The sequence below is a fragment of the Palaemon carinicauda genome, chromosome 11 (genome assembly GCF_036898095.1).
Source record: "Palaemon carinicauda isolate YSFRI2023 chromosome 11, ASM3689809v2, whole genome shotgun sequence".
NCBI lineage: Eukaryota > Metazoa > Arthropoda > Malacostraca > Decapoda > Palaemonidae > Palaemon > Palaemon carinicauda.
In genome coordinates this window covers 18,638,915-18,654,181 of record NC_090735.1, presented here as the reverse complement: position 1 = coordinate 18,654,181, position 15,267 = coordinate 18,638,915, and the positions used below count along the sequence as shown (strand labels likewise).

Below are 15,267 nucleotides of genomic sequence, written 5' to 3'. Positions count from 1 at the left end.
CACCCGTGTTTTATTGTATGAGGTGTATGTATGATAGCGGCCACCTGTATGTATCATGTCTAATTTAAAGTACGGCAGTGTAAGGGGGTCACAGGGGGCCATTAGGCCCCCTGTTAGGTAAGTAGGTAAGGACACGGTTTGTAGGTTAGGGGGGAAAGTTTAGGTTAGTTGATGTCCATTTTTAATGAACGCGTGAGGAACTGGCCGCTGATATACAAAGGCTCCTATTCTATCTACGAGTGTGCTAGCTAATGAACTAATGATAATTATTCACTCACTTACTAATCTTGGATCCGCAGTGGCTCACTACGCTTGTAATTAGACATTGTTTTATTGCTTCTCTGTTCTGGCAAGAAGTATATGTTGCGCTAAGCGTATTAGCCGAGTGGATGAGTATTTTAGCGGGCTGAAAATCAGTGACCCAATGTTTTACACTACCCGAAAAATATATAGGATATGTACTGTATTGTACATTTAACCTTAGATTGTATGGTTTCATTATACTTACGGACAGGGAAAATTTTCCTACTAAAAAACAACTTTTTTCCAATAGAAAAACTCAAGTTTCCATAAAAAAATGACTTATTTTTACTGCAAATAAATAGTTAATGAAATATATATATATATATATATATATATATATATATATATATATATATATATATATATATGTATGTGTGTGTGCCAATAATGGGAGACCCCCAGTGGGAACCTGGGGTTTTGGGTGGGGAAAACGGTATATAATGGTAAAACAAACCTTTTCTTCTCTATATTCTATTTTCAGGGATGTATGATAATTCCATGAAAAACTGCACAAATTACCTTCAGTGTATCCTATACTACTAGTATATTTTTCAATTGTTTGTTGACATTCTACGAATCAATTGTATTCGCTCCCGTTCGTTTGTATGTACATATCAGTTTTAGAATTTCTGCACATAGGCCTAAACTCCGCCCTTTGTTTTTTTGATCAATAGGATTACTCGTTTTCTTTTTTTACTCGCGACATTTGAGTATTTTTATCCGTAACATTCTAAGTATTCTGCTTGATCTGACCCTTCTTATACTGTATGCACCCATTCATTTATGTAATACCCACATGGACATATTACGTTTTATCCAAGAATTACTCGTTTTCTTATAAACCCTTTTCATTTATACCCTCATCATTCAAGTATTCTACTTGATCTAACCCTTCTAATACCATCTGTACCCATTTTTTTATGCGATACCCACGTGGACATATTACATTTTACCCAAGCCATTCTTTTAATACCGTATGTTTATGCAATACCCACTTGGACATATTATTTTTTACCCTAGTTATTCACATATACTACAAGACTTGACCCCCTTGATATCGTTATGTATTCGTTGATGCAATACCCACCAGTATATTTCTTTGTTTCCATACCCCTTTCAAACTTTTTCTTCCCTATTACAACATTTCAATTTATTACTGTAAATATCGTTACTTATTAGGGTCAAACAAGCAACAACATATAATGACTTCAGTCATTCACAAAATTACTAATTACCAGATTCGTTAAGAGAACTCAAGACCCTTTCTCTACATTAGGAATTCATTGCGTTGTGTTACAAAGATAAATGGTCATACTGTATTCTATTGAGCTTTTGCCCCAATTATTACTTACTTGGTTTCATATGAAGTTCTTACCGAGTTCGGATTGCTAGGCACGGGTGAACCACGATACCACATATAAATATTTGAATTTACCCAGTCACGGAATCCCACGCACAGATATGCATATCCCTAGCGAATTATCCCATCCAAGGTAACTAAATATTATATGATACTCATCCAAACTTCGGTTGATCAATTCATCCACTTCATTAAATGCTGGGAAGGAACGGCTTTGTTAATCAAATGAAATTCTCTTCATCCTGATTAAGTCCACTGAGGACACACTACAAGCGTTGACAAGTGACAGGCAGCAACTGTCCCGATTTACCTCTGCTGCCTCTGTCGTAAACATAATGCATTCGTTCTCTCTCCCAAAGTCATAACTTCCGCTTCGTTCGCCCACGACAAAAGAAAACAACAAACGAACAAAACCAACTATCCAACGCAAACTGAACGAAACTATTCAAACAACCTACATCGCATTGTTAACCACTTATACAACTATTCACAAGACAATATTCCTTGATAACAATGCTTATTACAATTAGATATAAACAAAACATTCATTTGTACAGAAACCTGCACATTTCCACTTAACGCAATGTAATATAAAAGAACATTTTCCATATACAATATGAACATAGATATTCAATAACAATTGATTTCCCATGTCGTTATTGTAAGTAACGACAGTAAAATAATATTCCCTTCATTTTATCTCACTATTTTTTTGTCATAAATAATCCTTTTTGATTTAGTGAGATCATGAATGCTTAAGATACTTGGACTGTTCATGTAGAACTTTAGATTTAATATTTTCCCCTGTATTCTCTAGAGTTTAGATCATAATATTCTGGCTGTGATCGTATTTTTCAGATTTTGACATCATTATGAGGACTACAACGATATGTCTGGCACAACACATTGGACGTGGATTCAGATTTCAGTGGCATCTAAAAAATAAGAGAAGTATCCCTTCTTCGGGAGCTGCTGAAATATTAGCTGCCAAGGGAATAAAAATTTGTGACCCAAAGGATATCCTTTCTCCTCCATATTTTAACAAGTAAGTGTATCACAGTGTTAATTGCTGATTGACTCCTGTATCGTAGGTTGTGCTTAAGATTCAAACACAGCATTTTTACTTTGTTCTTACATGAATACAATGCTTCATCCTTTGATTAGGAGATCGATTGAAGTGTAGTTGGAACTTGGTTGTTAAAACTTATAACAAACTGCTGACGGAAGACGGTAATTACCAGCTGGTGACAATGAAGCCTCACCACCTTTATTTCCATGTGCAGAAAAACATAGGGTTACTGTTGGCTTTTTTTCAAACTTGACTTTTAAACTTTTCTGTCTTATCTCTTGGACAATCCTTGAGGCTGGGAGATTCTCCTGTTTCACTTAGTGGAGAAGGTGAACTTCTCCCTCAGGAGGAGTATCAGAAGTTTCAAAGCTCCTGTTGACAATACTGTGCTACTCCTCTGGAATTCCCTGTTGTTTCAGGGTTCTCCCTTGTGAGAAAGCTAACCTTAGCACTTAATCCCATAAAGGGGAATAAGCTTCAGCATCTTATGACATTGTCATTGGGTTTGAACTTGAGCGGCTGGATAATGTTCTACCATTATGTTAGATTTCTCTGATTCTCCAACCCACTACGTGTTCAAGGCCTTCTATGTGTAATGAGCGCACTTGCTCTCGTTGATCTCCAGAGGCCCTCCCATGCTAACATGCTCACTCGCAAACCATATGTCGACGAGCGAGTAGGGGGCTCTGTTTTGATTCTAAATCATTCTATCGTAGTTTATGGATGTACGCTCGGGCAACCTTTTCCAACTAAATTGGAAAATCCTGCCTTACCAAATCTTGTTTGTGTGCTGTGCATACAACAACACATCGATAATGTTCCTGACTTTGTGAAGTTCCCTGACAATAGACATGTTTTCTAAAAGCCTCAATAGAAAATTGGCAGTCTACTGGTCACCAGTGCTAGACCTTGCAGCTGCACTCGAGGACGCTTTCCAGCATATATGGGATGCCCTCAATGTCTATGCTTTTCTGTCCTTTTGCCTTCTCTGAATGGAGAGACAAAGTATTTTCATTCAAAGACCTAAGTTCACTTTATTCGGACCTTTCGCATCTACTAGTGGAGGTTCAGTAAGAGCTACCCTAGTGACACAAACTGCACTATCAACCCCACCTGCAGAGGTTCAACAGCTCCGTGGAATTCCTATCATCTCATGGGTAGAGGTTATGTAGCACCTCTTCCGAGAGTGAGGCTTGTAAAGCGCGACACCATGAGACATCTTGTGATGACTCTGAAAATCCTCCGCTGAGGTGTATCAAGAGAAGTGGGTTATCTTTTGTGCGGGGTATGGTCAAAGGAATACTTCTCCTTTCAGAGCCTCTAGTAGCAGTTTTTTTATCTTACATATGAAAGGAAAGATGCACTTACAGGTTGTTAGACATGTTTTTTAGGCCTTTAATTGCTATTAAGCAGGTAGTGTAGTGACTAGCTTCTTTACCGGGCCAAAAGTATCACATCTAAGATTGTTGTTACAATTGCCTTCTAGGTTGGCCTTTTTGCTCTTTTCTTCCCCTCCTGTGGGGTTTAGTTGTTGGAATTCTCTATAGTTGGACAGATGTAGATACTGGTAGGCATCACCTTCAGCTAGCAGCTTTTCTATTCCTGTCAAATAGTAGTGTTCCTTCCACTGTCCTCCTTATGAGGGAGAGGGTGTATATATACTGGCAAATCTATCAAATTGTTTATGCCTTAAATGACATACTTACTAGTCAAAGAAATGAGATTTTCTTGTGCAACAGCTTTGGTTGCCTGGGCCATGAGCATGACGGCTCTCTCGACTCTGGTTCACAAGGTGTTCAAGATACTATTCTCCGCACATTATCAGGTCTGAGATCAGCAATCCCTGGTTTTTAGCCAGCCATTTTGGTAAAAGGAGTTTCATTCCCAGCTAATGATGAGGCTCTTAGTTAAAGGCCAAAGGTCTGTATTCGTGTAGAAACAAATCACAAATTTTAAAAGTAATTTGCATTTATCCTAACTATATAAACCTGAGTCCTTTAATTTTACTTCACACCATCACCTTCCCCGAAAGTTCCAGATGCAATCAAAGTGACTTTACTGTACCTGCAAGGGGCTGGTGCTTTCTCCATTGACCGGTAAATGCTGGCTTCTGTCATCATCTCGTCATATGTGTTAATTGCTGAATTCCAGCTGCATTTGAATCAATCTCCTATTAAAGGACTTTAAATTACTTAAAAAATTTGAGATTTTGGGGGTTTTGGCTTAGTTGTGCAAAAGAATTATTGGATTTGTGAAAGACATAATTTAAAATCTATGCAAAGTAAAACCGTTAGTATTTAGAAATATTTTAAAAATCATATTTATTGACAGTAGGATTTTATGAGATTTTTCAAACTGCAATTTTCATCTTGCTCACCTTCTCAAGGAACTCATTGCTATAGGCCTAATGAGACAGTATCCAGCAAATGTTGTGTGACATAATTTCAATGTTTATAGTTTGAAAATAACTAAGTGGCAACTCTAACCTTCTTCACATTTCTAATGGCACTGAGTTGCAACGACGGAACATTTTGGAGCTTCGCTTCAAAAAAGATACAGTTCACTAACCATGGTTTGCGACAACACTAACATTTGGCTTGCATGTAGCTCTGCAAGCTAATGAAGTAGATACATTTCTTGAGTTGTCAGTAAATACATTCCATGCAAGAAGAATGGATTAGCAAACACGATTAGTTGCCAAGGGACGGCTGTAGAGTCTTAGTAGTCCCTACAGCCAGGTATAACCTAAAGGCTTCTGGTTTTTGGGTTCTCCAGGATCGACCTGTTCATCATACAGCTAAAGAGGAAGTGCCCCAGGGTTCCTCCCCCCGATTCAGACCGATGATCTGTGTTCAAAGTTGCCTTCCAACACCCCTGGGATCACATGGATGGTTACGCCCTTCCTCATTGCAACCTTGTTCCATCGACCAATTTACCATGTGGGACTGAAGTTGATCCTTGTGGCTCTTGGGTGGTGTCATATTGAATGGTTTCCCACTCTGCCTTGTCGAGATACTGAGGAAACTCCTTTGGCCCTCACTCTCCCAGGAAAAGGGGGCCATCCTCTATGATTGATATCGTAGAAAGGATTCTTCTTAGGTCGGATCATCTCTAGACCAGATCATGGAGTTCCTCCTCTTCCTGGTAGGAAGCAGCTCCTCTCAGTAGCCACCATCAAGGCTACCGCTCAGACTTGAGCATGATCTTTTGACGGAAAGGATAGACCGCTCTTTTTCAAAGGAGTTGCTTATGCATGGAAGTACTTCAAGCAATCTAGGTGTTTTTGTTTCCTCGGACAATCCTTTGAGAAGGCCTCAGTTAAGGTTCTGACTCTCAAAACTCTCTGCTGCCTTATGATCAGCGAAGAGGTTAAGCGAGCGAAAGGTTTATAGGAGCTCCTTAGTGTAGTGCCAAGGCACATGGCCAAACTCGGACCCTGCTTTGGCACAACCCTTGGTTCGAACCGTTCTCCATCCCCTCTTTATGTGATGCATATAGGTACAGAGAGAAGAGGGTTTTGTCCCCTCTGAGGTGTCTGGAGTGCTTTATGAAGAAGACTTGAGTGTTAGCTATTCTTGCTTAGCACGAGTAGAACCAAGAAAGAGGTACTTAGAACACTATCTCTTTCGAACTTTGTAATTCGATCCGTTAGCTGAAAATTCATATTATGAGGCACCTTTTGCTAGGAATAGAATAATTATATGCTTCATACTAACAAATAGAGAAAACTGTGTCATATTTATAACCAAAATATAATCTTTACCAATCAGCAAATAGTAATGATTAATGATGACAAATATCAACAGAAGAAAACAAATATGCAAATCACTGAAAGAACAAGAAAATACTGTTTGTTAGTAGTGGCAGATCCAAGAGAAAGGTGTCAGGGTACATCTCTCTTTCTGGCTTTGTAAGACAATCTAAAGAGCTAATTCCTTGGCTGAGGAGAGAGCAGAGGTGCAAGATAGGACCAGAGCTCACGAGGTTAGGGGTATTAGCCCCACCTTAGCCTCCAGGAGAAACTTGTCAGTGGGCGAAGTACTGAAGACCAGTATTTGGAAGAGGCAGACCACCTTCATGGCCTTCTACTTATGGGAGTTTACCCACAAGTCCCTTGACACCTTTGTTTATGAACCTGTGATGGCTGCTCAAGCTTTGTAGTCAGCGCAGCTCCCACTGTATGGTAACTTGTAGATGTAACTCTGGAAGGATTGGTAATAGGATTGACTCCTCTTTCTTCTGTGTGCCCTCTTTGAGACAAAGTGGTTGAAACATTATATGCTGGTTGGACCAGATGCTGGTAAATTTCACTTCAGAGCGTCATTCTTTAAGTTTAGATAAGTATCTTTCCCCATCCCCCTGTAATGAACAGGAAGATGGTGAATCTCATGCCAGCCCATTGATCATCATACTGTACTTGATATTTGTGCCCAACTGATGCCCCCTTCAGGGAAAGGGATCTCCAAATTTTGATCAGGTACATGTATACATGTACAACACAGATCCCATCAGTCTTTCATCCATATTAAAGACTGATAGCGGGTGGCAGTGGTCCTCGCTTTGCTTCTCCTTAGAACAAGCGTTAATAACTTCCACAGAAGAAAATTTAACCTTCCAGTTTCAGTTCCAGTGGACTTCTAACCCATCAAACAATGTGTTTCCCTTATTAAAGGACGAGACTTTGGATGACGTGTAGGAGCAAATGACAAATTTTTCAAGTAATTTTTTTTTTCCTATCCTTGCACACCAGTCCTTTAATCCAACTTCCCTCCTCAACTATGCTTCTCAGTCCTTGGCCAAAAGGTCAAAGGGGAGGGCTTTCTGACTAGAAGGGAGATAGGGCTTCTCGCCATGCTCCCTTGACCTGCATCCTCACCAGTTGGATAACCACTTTTTATCCAACTTCAGCGACCGATTCCATCTCGCACTGAAACAATCTCCCTAGTCAAAGGATGGGGATTTGTATGGCTAGGAAAAATACAAATTACTTGAAAATGTCATGTTTTATGTCGGAACCTATTAAAAATTTTTTAATTAATTTTTATTTTTCCTAGCTATACAGACTTGAGTCCTTTAGGTTGTACTTTCCTCCTCAACCATCCATCTCAGTTCAGAGCCAAAAGGTCATAAGGAAAGAGATTTTTCACCTTCGCTTCTACCTGTGTAACTGCTTGTTTAAGTGATTCCATTGATTATGGAAAGTGTGAATAGGAACAAAAATAGTCCAGATGGACAATTGAAGTGAATGAGCTGGAGGGAAACTTTCAGAAATCAAAGTTTGGAAGTCTCAACACTAGCAAAGGCAAGTGAGAGTCATTGGGCTTGTCACACATTGACTTAGGTTGTGTTCACATGATTGTACATTGTCCGATGGGAAAGCATCATTACCAGTCTATGATGGGCGGCAGAAATGAGATGCAATGACGTTAAAAGTGTAAAAACCAAAGTCATGGATCTGGCAACAAAAAGTGTCCCCAGATCTCTCTTCCCCCATGGTCTCTTTTCTCGTTCACCATCCAATGACTGCGGGTGAAGTTTTAAACCTATATCTTTCCATAGGGACTCAACTCTGTCAAACTCTGTTCTAGTCCAGTGCAGTAAGATTAAATTGAAAATTCCTACATTTTCAATGGCATGGGGTATGTAAGATGACTACAAATCAGACTTCAGAATTGAAAGCAGAGGAGAGTGAACCTTAACACACTTTACAATCTTTTCAGTGATAGTACAACCATTTATAGTCATGAAGGTAATATTTATATAGGACAAAATTCTCGCTTCAAATGTAATCTATGATCATTGTCTCTCCCCATGGTGTTCTGGTAACTCTGTTTCTTTGATTGCATTGTGTGAATACACACTTGGAGACTACCCATATTTAATAAAGTATAGATATTATCATTCCTCTTGGCCCCTTCTCCACCCAAGCTATGACTAATGGAGGACCAGGCAATTGATGAAGAAGGTTCAGTGTATACAAAGACTTACAGAGTTCTCCAACTTTTTCCTCCTTAGTTCATAAGGAGAGTAAGGTTACAGAAACTAGGGAAAACTATTGGGGTGAGGAGGGGTCTGAACTCTTCACCCATTGGTTTTTAGTTAGAGATGTTTCCATTAGACTACCACCAGGAAATGTAAACAGTGGATGCTTTCGAGAAAATTGTGCTCATATTTTGCTGTGGTAAAACATTCATCTATGTAAAGCATTCAGTATACATGCACTTACCTGGCTTTGGTTCAAGTGCAAGTTCTGGTACTGTACTTTAGTACACAATCTTGAATATTTGTACCTGGGATTTACAGAATCAATACATATGTACTTGGGCCAAATGCACATGAAACAATAAAGTACTTTTCAACTATTGTGCAGTACTTTAAAATACTTCACCAATACTCACTGGGATTTAATCTACATCACAATGATAAGTAGGCTTAATTGCTGCTAGACCTATCCATTAATTATTGCACACACCTCAAGCTTCAACAGGTACTAGTTTGTATACTTTTATTATGTAGACACTTTATTACATTATAGTAGCAATCTTTGTTCAGGCATTATTTACAATGCTTGGAGTGACTTCATAACATTTTCTGTGTACAATTCTGTATTTTGACACATGGAATCAGTTTAGATCATTAGAAAATATTACAGAAAATCTCAAGTCAAGTGTGCTAGTAGTGTAATGTTGGTATAAATGAGCCCCAAAATTTTTATTACACACCTTCACAAACGTATGCATCTGATTGTTTGAACATTCTCTCCTAATAAGGCCTGTTGGTCTGGATGCATTGTCTAAAATCTGAGAGCTGAAGAAAACTAGAACTTAATTTTAGTAAGATTATTGTATTTAATACCATATGCTTCTTCGTTAACTTACTGTATGCTTCCTTGTCAAATTACCATATGCTTTGTTTATTCACGTTATCAACACTTTTATTTGGTCTGCAATCCTCTTGGAACTATTAGTGCTATTGTAAAGTTTCTGAGACATATTATGCTTTCTTTAATGTCTTTTTGCTGTAACTGTCAAAGTTACTTGATTTACTGAATTTCTGATAAATAATACAGTATTTTTTATGAAACATTTGCACAATCTCTAGTTTATATTTACCTTCTTAGTGCTGAAGTCCTACCACCCCGAGAAGTTGAAGAAGAAGAATTGGAGCCAGCTAAGAGACCATGTTTTGTATTCCATGAACGTTATTCACCACCAGCAGGGATGGCTCAAGCGCAGCATTTGACCAACAGCATAGTGCGTTCAACACTTCCCCAAAGGGTACTTGATCAGATGAAAGATAATACAGAAGAAGAGGATTTAAAAGTTCAGGAGTAAGTATATTATGTTTGTTCCTACACGAATACAAATCTGAGTCTTTTAATTTAAGAGATTGATTCAAGTGCAGTTGGAACTTGGCAATTGAAACCTATAATGAGGTGTCAGCAGTAGCCAGTAATTGCCTGCCGATGGCAGGGAAGTCCCGCACTATCACTGATACACTGAACAGTCACTTTGATTCTTGCTACCGAATATCACAGACTTTGTATTGGCTTCTCTTCAAACTTGGCTTTTAAAATTTTCTTTCTTTAACTTTTAAACAAGTCTTGAGGCCGGGAGATTTTCCTTTTAACGTTAACAAAACAGATGAGCCTCTCCCTCAGGAGGAGTCTCCAAAGTTTCAGATCTTTTTCCCCTTGACGACACTGTGCTAGGCCTTTGGACTTAATCCCTCGAAGGGGAAGGAAACTTCAGCATCCTATGACTTTGTCTTTGGGTCTTAACTCGAGTGACCTACTAATATTCTGCCCTCGATTCAGACTTCCCTGATTGTCCAACCCCTATGAGTTCGAAAAGATGGTATCTGGAGGAACAAGTTCTCCCTTCCATTTAGTCTAGATCACGACATTTACTGTACGGTGGGAAACTACGGTAGTCCTGTATGAGTGTTTTGTTTGTACCTTCAAGTGTGCCTGGTCTAGCCACATAGTCAACTAACTTTGTACACACTGCTACCTGATTTGGAACAACATTAGGAAAGATATTTTGTGTACAGTACTTGCATTGTGTGACTTAGTTTCTGTGAATGCATGGTGAAGCTTTATTCATGTACCCCTGAACTGCAGAAAGTACCAAATTGAAGACAATTCTTGGTAATTATACAAAAATTTAATAATTTTGAGTAATCACACCTTAGTCCAAAGAATTTGTTCTGTGGAATCATTAATTGTTTGTGAAATTGATCTATGGTGAGTAATTGGACGGTCCTGAGCTTTGCTTAATGGGTACATACTGTTATACATATACTGAAAAAACCCATCAGTAGTAGAAAGGCTAAGTTCAGGAAGTGCCAGGTAACCTTTACAACCCAGCGTCCATTTGAGTATACCTACAAGTCTTGGTAAAATTATAGAATGTTGCATCAAAGGTTTTGTAGGAATTAAGACTGGTTTTTAATTTATTTTTGGGGTTTTTGAACATTTTTAATAATAATTCTTGGTAGGAGTCCATAGTTTTCAATTTTAATCTTACCCGATGATCATGTAGCTGCAACTCTGTTGCCCGACAGAAAAAACCTAAGGTCGGGATACGCCAGCGATCGCTATACAGGTGGGGGTGTACAACAACAGCGCCATCTGTCGAGTAGGTACTCAGGTACTTCTTGTCAACAAGAACCAATTTTTCCTCTGTCGTGCCACCGGCAAGACCTACTTGGATACGCTGTTGTTTCTGGAGTTGATTTCACGCTTTTTGGTGATGTATTCGCTCTAGATATTAGCTTTCGCTGTTCAGGAGTTATTATCATTAACTTATCAAGCTTTTTTGATTAGTTTTTGATTAATTGTTGACGACTTTGATAGATTTTGGATTCCCCCCTTGGCTAATTCAAGATGTCTGACCATTCTCAAGTCCCTAAGTACAGGCAGTGTAGCGCTAGGGACTGTTCTAGGCGTCTTCCGAAGGCCTCTATAGATCCTCACACCGTTTGTTCCAATTGTAGGGGTAAATCCTGTCAATTGGAAGATCGATGTGAGGAATGCGCTGGGCTTTCGGAATTCGATTTTAATGAATTCCTTAAGAATGCACGTAGGCTAGAGAAGGATAGGATCAGGAGGAGTTCGTCTCGCTCTTTTGATTTTTCCTCTCCCCATGCCCCTCAACCTATTCCTTCCCCTGTAGTGGTGACTCCCGACCCTGCTACTAGTGCTCAACCCTCGATGGCGGACATGATGCGTGCCATTCAGGCTCTTGGTGACAGAGTGGAGTCATTAGCTAATGACCGGAATTAACTTTTGGCCGATGTCAAAGAGTTGAAAGAGAAAAGTGCAGTGGGAAGTGTAGTGAGTGCAAGTGCGGTGAAAAGTGTCAGTGTCAGTGTTACGCATGAGGGTGCATCTGTTCGTGCCAGTCGTCCTCCCAGTCCGGGACCTCTTGCAAGCTCCCAAGCCCAGGGGAGAAGCAATGTCGAAGGACCAAAGGGTTCGACAGGCCTTGATCAGCGTACGGATGTACCCTCAGTGGTTGCGGACGTATCTTGCCTAGATCGTCCCATCCACAAACAGACGAGTGAGCCCATTCATTCCTCGTCTGTGGAAGAAGTTTCTAGGAAGAAACGTTGGACCAAGGTCTCACGACCTCTCAAGCGCAAGGTCCCTTCCGAGCGAGTCCAACGGCCCAGGTGTAGCCACTGGGTCAGTTCGGACTCGCCGCAGTCTTCCGAAGACTGCACACCTCCCAAGAGAGGTAGAGTGGTTCCGCAGCAGGCAATCACTCCGTCTGTTGCCGCACCAACCACGGTAGACCCTAAGTGGTCTATGCTGCAGACTATGCAGTCTCAGCTTGCTTCCTTCATGCAGGAGTATCGTGCTGAGAAGGTTGACACTGCACCTGTTAACCTACAACCTGCCACGGTTGTGCGCTCAGCAGATACTGCGGCTGCCTGCTCCCACACTCCGCCTGTGAGAGCTCCACCACCGATGCGCAGTCGACCCTGCCAGACGCATGTTGACGTTAGCCGACATGCGGCACCCTCCGTTGACATGCGTGAGCTACCGCATCAGCAGTGGGAAGGTGCTGTCAAGCTGCCGTGTTTTGACGCAATGCGGCAGTCTCCGCAACCCACGGCAGTCCCTCCCACGCACCAGCACTCCGCTTTTGTTGTTGCCAGCTCTCAGACTGACCAGCAGCGGCATGATGTTGGATCCAGTGCAGCTACGCATGCACCCGTGCTGCCGGATTCAGCCGTTCAGCTGTCTGCTCCACCTTTGCCACTTCCTCCTCAGCATTCGGATGAAGGAGTATCTGATGACGACGAAGTTGCGCATTTGGACGATCCGCACTCCGACATAGAAGAACCCAAGTCTACGCCTCCCTCCTTAGACTTTAGGAAAGTCCTTGCCCTGTTTAGGGAGTTGTATCCGGACCAGTTTGTGTCTGCAACCCCGCGCTCACCTCCCTCTGAGTTCGCTTTAGGCATGCAGTCAGCAGCTCCTGCCTTTACGAAACTCGTACTCGCGCGCTCATCCAAGAGAGCTTTGAGGGTACTGGGAGAGTGGTTGCAGTCCAAGAAGCAACTGGGGAAGACAGCCTTCATCTTTCCACCTACCAAGCTGGCTTCCAAATCTAGTGTCTGGTATGCCACGGGAGAGGAACCCGGCTTGGGAGTTCCTGCCTCTGCCCAGGGCGACTTCTCAAGTCTGGTTGACTCTCCCCGCAGGCTGGCTATGAGACGTTCCAAGATTTGCTGGACCTTTTCGGACATGGACCATCTGTTGAAGGGAGTTTTTCGTGCTTTTGAGATCTTCAACTTCCTGGACTGGTGTTTGGGAGCGTTAAGCAGAAAGACCTCCCCTTCGGATAAGGACTCTGCCATGCTTATCATGTCAAGCATGGACAAAGCCATTCGGGATGGGTCTGGCGAGCTTGCGGCTTCGTACGTGTCCGGAGTGCTTAAGAAGCGAGATCACCTTTGCTCCTTCTTGTCTGCGGGGATCACACCATTCCAGAAGTCGGAGTTGATGTTTGCTCCGCTTTCCAAGTGTCTCTTTCCGGAAGAGCTGATCAAGGGGATTGCTGCCTCGTTGATCCAGAAGGATACCCATGACCTGGTGGCGTCTTCCGCACGTAAAGTCACAGCTTTACCTTCCGTGCCTAGACCTAGGATGGACACACCAGCGTCTAGGTTCATCCCGCCCTTTCGTGGCAGAACCTCCAGCAGAGGAGGTACCCGTGCCGACAGTCAACGTGGCAAAAAGAAGAAGGGTTCCAAGTCCTCAAAAGGCAGAATCTGACTGCCTACCTCTCCAGACAGCAGTGGGAGCCAGGCTCAAGAACTACTGGCAGGCTTGGGAGAACAGAGGTGCAGACGCTCAGTCTGTGAAGTTGCTAAGAGAGGGGTACAGGATTCCGTTCTTGCGCAATCCCCCTCTAGCAACTACTCCCATCAACCTCTCTCCCAACTACAAGGAGGAGGACAAGAGGCTAGCTTTACAGCAAGAGGTGTCTCTCTTGCTACAAAAGGGAGCGGTAGTCATAGTCCGGGACCATCAATCCCCGGGCTTCTACAACCGTCTCTTCCTGGTAGCGAAGAAGACAGGAGGGTGGAGACCGGTGCTGGACGTCAGTGCTCTCAATGCTTTTGTCACCAAGCAGACGTTCACCATGGAGATGACGAAGTCGGTGCTAGCATCGGTCAGGAAGGAAGACTGGATGGTCTCGTTGGACCTAAAAGACGCGTACTTTCACGTCCCCGTCCATCCAGACTCCCAACCTTTCCTAAGGTTCGTCTTTGGAAAGGTCGTTTACCAGTTCCAAGCCCTGTGCTTTGGCCTAAGCACGGCACCTCTAGTGTTTACCAAACTGATGAGGAATATTGCCAAATTCCTGCATTTGGCAGACATCAGAGCCTCCCTCTATTTGGACGACTGGCTTTTAAGAGCTCCGTCAAGTCGTCGCTGTCTGGAGAATCTCAAATGGACTATGGATCTGACCAAGGAATTGGGTCTCCTGGTCAATATAGAGAAGTCCCAACTCATCCCATCCCAAACTATTGTCTATCTAGGTATGGAGATTCAGAGTCGAGCTTTTCGGGCTTTTCCGTCGGCCCCCAGAATCAGTCAAGCCCAAGAATGCATCCAGAGCATGCTGAGAAGGAACCGATGTTCAGTCAGGCAGTGGATGAGTCTAACAGGGACGCTTTCATCGCTGGCCCAGTTCATCGCGTTAGGGAGACTCCACCTCCGCCCCCTTCAGTATCATCTAGCTGCTCACTGGAGAAAGGACATGACGCTAGAAGCGGTCTCAGTTCCTATATCCGAAGAGATGAAGTCTGCGCTGACGTGGTGGAAGAACAGCATTCTTCTCAAGGAAGGTCTACCATTGGCTGTTCAGACCCCCGACCACCTTCTCTTCTCGGACGCATCGGACACGGGCTGGGGTGCGACACTGGACGGACGGGAATGCTCGGGCACGTGGAATCCGGATCAAAGAACACTTCACATCAACTGCAAGGAGCTATTGGCAGTTCATCTGGCCTTGAG

At 42.3% G+C, this 15,267-nt stretch overlaps 1 protein-coding gene across 2 annotated transcripts in view; it reads left to right on the top strand.

Moving 5' to 3' along the window:
* LOC137649640 (large ribosomal subunit protein mL37-like) overlaps positions 1-15,267 on the top strand; it is a 61,145-nt gene that overhangs the window by 20,558 nt on the left and 25,320 nt on the right. For both annotated transcript variants that reach the window (XM_068382617.1, XM_068382616.1), the window contains exons 2-3: positions 2,522-2,708; positions 9,853-10,062. In XM_068382617.1, coding sequence (XP_068238718.1) covers positions 2,536-2,708; positions 9,853-10,062 — 383 coding nt within the window. In that variant the 5' untranslated portion in view covers positions 2,522-2,535. The remainder of the gene's footprint in view (positions 1-2,521; positions 2,709-9,852; positions 10,063-15,267) is intronic.